Genomic DNA, 8,521 nt, shown 5'->3' on the forward strand with positions numbered 1-8,521 from the left:
ACACTGTCAAACAGTGACAGAAAAAAAATCCTTTACTCTGATACTTGGTGTAACACTTCTGCACAAATTGACAAACTGAGGATATTCTGTCTTAATCCACAGCCTTTCCACACTAGTAGCAGTGCATCATTCTGAATTACGCCATCCAGTCAAGAACCAACTCCAGAGTGAGAGACTCAGCTGGATCTAAACACTGAGGGGACCTGAAGGTTCCAAAACCATTACAGGCGGTGAGGGCCTGGTGGTGCGCTGACCCTCGTGGTCTGTAGTTGGTTCCGCTATGGGGAAGACTGGACAGGACACGGTGGACCTAGACGCCCCGACAGAGGACAAACAGTTGGTTCCCTTTGAGGATTTGAATCATGTAGCGTCCCCTGCAGATGACAAGAAGAAAAAGGAGGAGCCGCCTGACAGGGGCAGCTGGAAGGGCAAGTTTGATTTCCTGCTGTCATGCGTGGGATACGCCATTGGATTAGGAAACGTCTGGAGGTTCCCCTATTTGTGTGGCAAGAATGGTGGAGGTGAGTGTATGGCTGCCATTATGGGTCTGACAGAGCCATGGCTTACAGTGGACCTGGGCCCAGCCAAGTTAAAGATCATTCTGATGAAAAAATTAATGCTTATGGTGGAAAATCTGCAGATGCATAATTTTAATCAGGTCAATTTGTAACAGATATCAGTACTAATACTTGGGTGATAGCACATTTTTGTTAGAGAAACTGTTCTCTTTTGTGGAGAGCTAGAGCAATATAAAAAGCAATCAAATAAAAACTATATTTTGAATTAAGACTAATTTTGTGCTGATGCTTTAATTTCCCTTGTGGGTTTTGCATGAGCACGTGCTAATGATAAAAGTCATTACAGAGATATTTATATTTAATGAAGATGCACACATTGGTAATACAGCAATATCCTTATGAAGTATTGAGGTCACTTACCCTGCTTTAAGTGGATGATTAAGAAATACATTTATTTTTTTCTTTATACATAAGAACTAGATGCATAAAACAGTTTCCTGAGGATGATGTGTATCTTTTGGATGTTAATTGTACAATATTTATTCAATAGGGGTAGGAATTATTTTTGAACAGATTGGATAAAACGACCTCATTACTACTATAATATTACAGAAAAATCTGCTCCGACAGTCTAAAAAGAAGACAATGAATCTTAATGTGTTACAATCAAATACTGCGGTTTAGATGTTGCAATGTAAATCTGCCTTAAAATAATACTGTTTTATAATGCAGTATTTGTTTGACACATCATGGCATAGATCTTCTTCCATAGCTATGTTCATAAAACTTTCTGAATGTACAATGTTTGAATGTATAACAATCTCTTTAATTGTATCTTATTGTCATCTACCTCGTGGTCATGTATAGGGGCCTTCCTGATCCCGTACTTCCTGACCCTGGTGTTTGCTGGGATACCGCTCTTCCTCCTGGAGACGTCACTGGGCCAGTTCACCTCAGTGGGAGGGCTGGGGGTGTGGAGGCTCATGCCCATGATGAAAGGTGAGAAATCGGAAGAGATGGATGTACTGTATAGCATGTGCTAACATCACATACAAATTTGAAACTGTATGAGTTGAAAAACTGACATGATCTTCCTCAATGATGTGCTACTGTAGATACTGAGCAACCTAACAGTCCAGGATATCACCATTCACCATTTTTCAACCCACTACTCACACCACCAAGAGCTGATAATGCATCAGCACCAAGTCTCCTACAATGATTGAATCTGCCTTGAATGGTGCTCTCCAGCGCAAAACCAATTCTTTATTCCCTTTGACTTTTAGCTCAATATTGTCTCTTGGCTTTAAGCTCATTTTCCTGCCACTGCACCAGCTGCTTCAAGAGAAGTGAAAAATAAAATTACCGGTAAGCAAAGCTACCCAAGTGCCAAACAAACACAAAAATGAGACGGGAAAATAGAAGTTTGTTGACGACTTTTTTCATCAAAGAATCAACTGCTGCTAGCAATATTACCATATATATTACCAGCTCCAAGCTCAAGTGAAGCAAACTTTAGCGCACCATTGGCACCCATAGCACCAATGATGTGTGCCGCTGTGCCAGCTGATACTCAGAGCCGAGGGCAAACCGTGACAGTAGTGAGTAGGATGAGCAGCATCACGATCAGCCGTATCTCAGTCAGGAGAGATCAGCATCAGTGTTTGTCATGATGGAACTCCAACATTTGCATGCACTTAGCTCGTCCCCAGCTTTAAGGTGATGCATAGAAAATAATGAGGACTAGGTTGACGGTTTGGACTGGGGAGACCATCCATCCCTGAGTCTTTGCTCTGTAGAAATGTATAAGCGCTTTTGATTGACCAGTATGTTAAAATATGGAGAGGAAAAAAGAAAAGAAAAAAGAAAACTTTCCCTTATGCATACAAGCCAGGTTCCAGTCTACACACTCACTAAATGGCACAACAAATAATTACATCAGAACGTGAATATTGCTGCATGTCCGTTTATGGCTCTCTTCTAGTGATAACTAGTTCTGATACCCATTGGAGCACACAATCACTGCTGGCCATTTCAATAATGAGAGTAGTAGAAAGTTTAACAAGCTTTAATGATACAACAAATTAATTTTGGCGTATGACTCCATGATATGATGACGCTCTCCTGAGATGATGAGAGGGCAGTGTCAGTGATGAATAGGATAATCCCCCATAGGGAATTCTTCGGGAGTCATGACGTTGGTGGTGGTCAGGGGAGGAGGTGGGGCGAAAACAACTGCTTCAGCAATAATGATCAGCAACTGAGGATGACACATAGCACATACGCAGCACATAGCATAGTAAAACATGGACTCTGATTTACTATGCTGGTTAGGTGATTAGCTCAGCAGGGAAGGAATAGCTTGGGCTGATTGGTTATTGCCACAGAGAGGAAGCAGTGTGAGAAACTGTGAATGGATGAGGAGACAGCATGAATGAAAGGGGGCATGCCTAACAATTAATGGGTTATACAACCTCAAAGAAATGGGGCTGTGATATAACCTGAACTGGGCGTTGGCTGCGAAGTAGTCTTCATTATTGAAATTTGTTAAAACATCACTTAGCCAGGCCTCGCTCACAGATTTGGCATGCAGCCTCTCCTCTCTCGCCCCAGGGGGTTTTCATAGTCCACTTCCCTGGTTGATTCCAACTCCGTTCCATCAGTAGCTAATGAAAGGAGCTCTCCATGGTGCTGAACCTGTTTTCACTCCATTTGGCCACTAATTAGCCATTTTATCCTATTTAGTCGGCCCTAATTATTAATGGTGTCTGAGGAAAATGAAACAGACAGACATACACACACACACACACACACACACACACACACACACACACACACACACACACACACACACACACACATAGGTTTGCTCATTTATGTGTAAGATACTGATCATCAGCAAGGTAGCACTGACACCGCTTTTTTTGCTTTGCTTTGCTTTGCTTTGCTCTGTCTCCTCGTTCTCATATAATTAGCAGTATGGCTATAGCATGCTACTACTATAGCATGCATACAGTAGAGTTGACCTCTAAAACCATGGTACAATGCTGATTACCATGCGCCTCCCTCCTTCAGGTGTGGGTCTGGCTTCGGTGGTCCTGTCCTTCTGGCTTAACATCTACTACATTATCATCATTGCCTGGGCACTCTACTACTTGTTCAACTCCTTTGGGTCGGTAAGTTACATCACCAGGGAGCAGATCTTTCAGACATGAAAATCAATCTGCCAAAAAGGGAAATCCTGCTTAAGCCTATAGATGGACTATAGTTGTCAAAATGGTGTTTTTAATGCACTGCTTACTGCTTAGGTAACACACACACACACACACACACACACACACACACACACACACACACACACACACAAAAACCACCAAAAAACAGCACTTTTAAACACAATCTCATTTATAATGAGAAGAGCCATTTGGGGTGGATCAAGCACCAGAAAACCCAAGATGCCTTCATTTTAACGCAGGCTATAGTGGGCTAGGAGGAGACCCCAAGGATGATACAGGACACGCTGTAGGGACGTACATCTCCAACTATGCCTTGTAGTACCTTGGGGCCCCCAAGAAGAACTGGAGGCAGTTGCTACTAAAAGACGCCTGGACTGTTGGACTGGATAAACAGCAAGATAATGGATAAATGGATACTACTTCAGCAGCACAAGATTGCCGGATTAATTTCAATGAAGTGCCATGCAGCCATGTCTGTGCTCTTCACCTACACCGAGTAGAGAGATACAATATGGTGTCTCTTGTAGGTGCCATCTGATCTCACCCAATCAATGAAGCTATCCTTTCTCTGTCTCTGCTTCTCTTACCCTGCTTTTGTATGCTGCATGATGGCCTGGCCAAAGAAGCCTGGTGACATCATGTGGCAGGCCAAATGGAGAATAAGCTGCAGGGATCAAAACCCTTTGAAAAGTGTGGTGTTCACTGTTCGTGCGTTTTATCTGAGGGCCAAGAACATGGTTGGTTGGTTGGTTGAATGACATTTTCATTTTCATTGGACAGTCTGTGTATCTGTCTCCCCGTGTCTTCTCTCTTCTGAGAGAAGAATCCTTGTGGCACAAGCTTAAAGACTCAGTAGTTATCTGGCTCATGTGCCAAACAAAACAGTGGACTGTGGAGAGCCAAGGGTGCTTAAAAGTTTGTGGCTGCTGATTTCCTCTGTCACACAAAAGCAGAAATGTTTGTTTTGCTTGTATAAATTCTGTTTGCCTGTTTGGAAATGGAATAATTGATGAATACCAGAACATTGCTTCGTAGAGAATGGGAGAAATACAGCAGGTATTTGTTGCATATTTTTTGTTTACATGTGTCTGTAGGAGCTGCCATGGCAAAGCTGTGATAACCCCTGGAACACAGAGAAATGCTTTTGCAACTACAGTCTGACCGACACCACCAACCTGACCAGCGCCGTCACAGAGTTCTGGGAGTAAGTCCAATCATGCACTATGTGAAATGTCTACTTGTTCCTCCCATGTGTGTGCAAATCTGTGCATGTGTAGTATGCCTACATGGGTCGGAGTGCATCTGTGCACAGTATTTGTGCTTGTGTGTAGCCGAACCCAGGGTGCATGCGTGTTTGTTCCTCCAGGCGTAATATGCACCAGATGTCCAATGGTCTGGAGGAGCCTGGCGAGCTGCGCTGGCCCTTGGTGGGCACCCTGGCCCTGGCCTGGATCCTCGTCTACTTCTCAATCTGGAAAGGAGTGGAGTGGACAGGGAAGGTCAGACTGTGCTCTCTTTCTCTTGCTCTCAAGTTTCTCACTATAGATGGTTTCAATTCAACAACATAAACAATCTAAGTTGAACCCTAGCTCACTTCCTGTTGCAGTGTTTTCTAGTACAATAGGACAAGACTGACAGTTCTGTGAAAACCGTCTATACTCTATTTTCTCTCTATGTTTTTTTTTACTTTCTCTCTTTGGCCTCAGTCCTCTCTCTATTGAGTGCTTTTTCTACGCTTTTTTCAATTCTCTTTCTCGTCCTCTTGCAGATTAGTGTTTTAGACATACAGACATTTCACAATAGGCAGTATAAATGGCAATGACTATGCATGATCTTGGAAGGTCAACAGAATAGCTAACTAGCCTACCTAGATAGCTACATTACATTATGTAAGAAGCATAAAAAGGGTAAGAAGATATGGGTTAGTTCAAGAAGGATCCAGGAGAGACACTAGTCTCCGCCAAAAGATGGGCAATGATTAGACCATTCTAACAGAAGAGGGAAAGCTCGTTCCACCATTGTGGTGCCAGGGATGAAAAGAGTTGCTGACTTCTGAGCCCACAAAAAGATTGAGGGGCAATGGAGGTGACCTGCAAGTGTGGAGGAGTGGAGATCATCAGGCTACATTTTTGCCTGTGTCCAGACAGAGTAGACCCACCTTTGAATCCGCCCACTCCACTGGAAATCTGATATCAGGCTATGAGGCTATATAAGTTTGGAAGCTGACCAGAGATTGCAGATCAGAATCAGAATCAAAATCAGAATCAGTATGTAGACATACAGGGAATTTGACTCTGGTATACGTTGCTCTCATGGTATGCATATAGCTAAAACGAACAAACAAGGACAGCGATCAAAGGTATATAAGCAACTTAGCTGCTATTTACATTATATACAATGAGTGCGATATAGAGTGACCGCTATAAATATGTATATAAGAAGGGGAAAAAAGTGTATACCTCTGTACCTATGTATATGTAAAACACACTGGATTGTAAACAAGGCTATAAGTCAGATATTATTATTATTATTATATTATTGTTTATTGATCTATATAAGCAAAGCTATGGGACAGAAATTGCAGTTATTGAGACACAGCTTTGGGACAGTTATTATACAGTTATTACACAGTTAACACGTTTCACCTTAGACGTGTGTGTGTGTGTGTGTGTGTGTGTGTGTGTGTGTGTGTGTGTGTGTGTGTGTGTGTGTGTGTGTGTGTGTGTGTGTGTGTGTGTGTGTGTGTGTGTGTGTTCATCAGAGTGATGGCCTGTGGAAAGAAACTGTTCTTCTGTCTGGTTGTTAATGTTTTGGCCTTTTTGATGATTGTGACTACATTGGACTCCCACTTTAGGTCCTGGGAAATTATGGATCTAGGAACTTGTAGGTTTCCATTGTAGACATAGGGCTGCCGAGTATGTTGAGCGGGGTGCTGGGGGACTCCTCCTGAAGTCCACTATCATCTCTACAGTTTTTAGCTTTTCCAGCTACAGGTTGTTCTGACCGCACCAGAAGGCCAACCTCCCGTCTTTATGCAGACTCATTGCCGTCGCTGATGAGTTCGATGACCGTCATGTCGTCTGCAAAGTTCAGGAGTTTGACAGATGGTTTCCCTGAGATGCAGTCGTATACGTGTGGAATAACCAGGCTGAGAGCACACACCCCTGGGGGGCGCCAGTGCGGATTATTTGGATGCAGGATGTGATTTTATATTTATATAAATATTTTATTTGTATAAATATTTTATATTTATTTTGATAGGGAGGAGAGATAATATAGCGCTATATTGAGCCCCTGGGGGAGATTCAGGAATGATGACCACAAAAACCCTCAATCTTCTGATTCAAAATCAGACACCTCATCCACTAAGCCACACAGTCTGGTTGTTTGAACTTGGAAGGGCAGCTTGGCTAATAAGCTAACTTCAATAATTTACAGTAATATGGTAGATTGCAATCCCCCCCCCCCATTAGTAAGTAGGCATGCTAGGCTTCATAATATTAGCTAGCTTCTTACCCCTTGCCTTTTTCAGTATAACAATATTAAGCCAGAAAAACAATGGTTCTTTTGCTTTATCCATCAAGGTTTAACTCAAGCAATTGGATCATTTTTGCAGCTGCCTCCAGAGCAGATCAGTTCCAAGTTTGTATAACTCCAATCCGGCCTCCTCTTGCTTTATTTCTACATTACATTACATTACATTATGTCATTTGGCAGACGCTTTTATCCAAAGCGACTTACAATAACACATTTTTTGTCAGCAATAGAGCAATCAACTATGGAGCACAGTCTATGACAACTACAACTTCTGAAGGAACAGTGGTACAAGTTTAGGTTAGTGGTACAAGGTTTTTTTTTTTTTTTTTTAAGAAAGAGAGAGAACGAAGTTAGATCAAGAAGGGCCCAGATGGAGCCTGAAAAGGTGTGTCTTTAGTCTTTTCCGAAAGATCGGCAGTGATTCAGCTGTCCTGACCGAAGGTGGAAGCTCGTTCCACCATTGAGGTGCCAGGGACGAGAAGAGTCGAGATCGGGATGAGCGACTTTTGAGCCCCCGTAGCGAAGGAGGGGCGAGGCGACCTGCACTGGTGGAGGAGCGAAGGGAGCGCTGAGAGGTTTGGAACCTGACCATGGATTGCAGGTACCGGGGAGCTGACTGGTGTACTGCCCTGTAGGCCAGTACCAGTGTCTTGAATTTGATGCGGGCCGAGATGGGAAGCCAGTGGAGCTCCTGGAAGAGGGGAGTGACGTGAGAGAATTTGGGTTGGTTGAATATCAGACGGGCTGCAGCATTCTGAATGAGCTGAAGCGGTCGGATGTCGGTGGCAGGTAGGCCGGCCAGGAGCACGTTGCAGTAGTCCAGGCGGGAGGAGACAAGAGACTGGACCAGGAGTTGAGTCGCTTCTCTTGTGAGAAAGGGACGGATTTTGCGGATGTTGTAGAGAGAGAACCTACAGGAGCGCACTGTAGCAGCTATGTTGGCAGAGCAAGACAGCTGGTTGTCAAGGATCACCCCAAGGTTCTTAGCTGTTTGGGAGGGAAGTACAGTGGTGTTGTCAATGGAGATGGAGAGATCTGCGAGAGGGCAGTCTTTTCCTGGGAGGAAGAGTAGCTCGGTCTTACCAAGGTTGAGCTTGAGGTGGTGGGCAGACATCCAGTCACCAATGTCTTTGAGGCATGCAGAGATGCGAGCCTCGATTTGAGTGTCAGAGGGGGGGGAAGGAAAGGAAAAGCTGGGTGTCATCAGCATAGCAGTGATAAGAAAAGCCA

General features: G+C 43.7%; 1 protein-coding gene across 1 annotated transcript in view; it reads left to right on the forward strand.

Annotated features, from left to right (window-relative positions):
• Positions 1-280: 280 nt before the first annotated feature.
• Positions 281-8,521, forward strand: part of LOC310789716 (sodium- and chloride-dependent GABA transporter 1-like) — a gene marked incomplete at both ends in the record, with an annotated part of 23,188 nt that continues 14,947 nt past the window's right edge. The window contains 5 exons of the mRNA XM_083651376.1: positions 281-521; positions 1,386-1,517; positions 3,594-3,694; positions 4,849-4,958; positions 5,121-5,253. Of these exons, the coding sequence (XP_083507502.1) occupies positions 281-521; positions 1,386-1,517; positions 3,594-3,694; positions 4,849-4,958; positions 5,121-5,253 (717 nt within the window). The remainder of the gene's footprint in view (positions 522-1,385; positions 1,518-3,593; positions 3,695-4,848; positions 4,959-5,120; positions 5,254-8,521) is intronic.

This window comes from Poromitra crassiceps (genome assembly GCF_964638095.1).
Source record: "Poromitra crassiceps genome assembly, chromosome: 2".
Taxonomy (NCBI): domain Eukaryota; kingdom Metazoa; phylum Chordata; class Actinopteri; order Beryciformes; family Melamphaidae; genus Poromitra; species Poromitra crassiceps.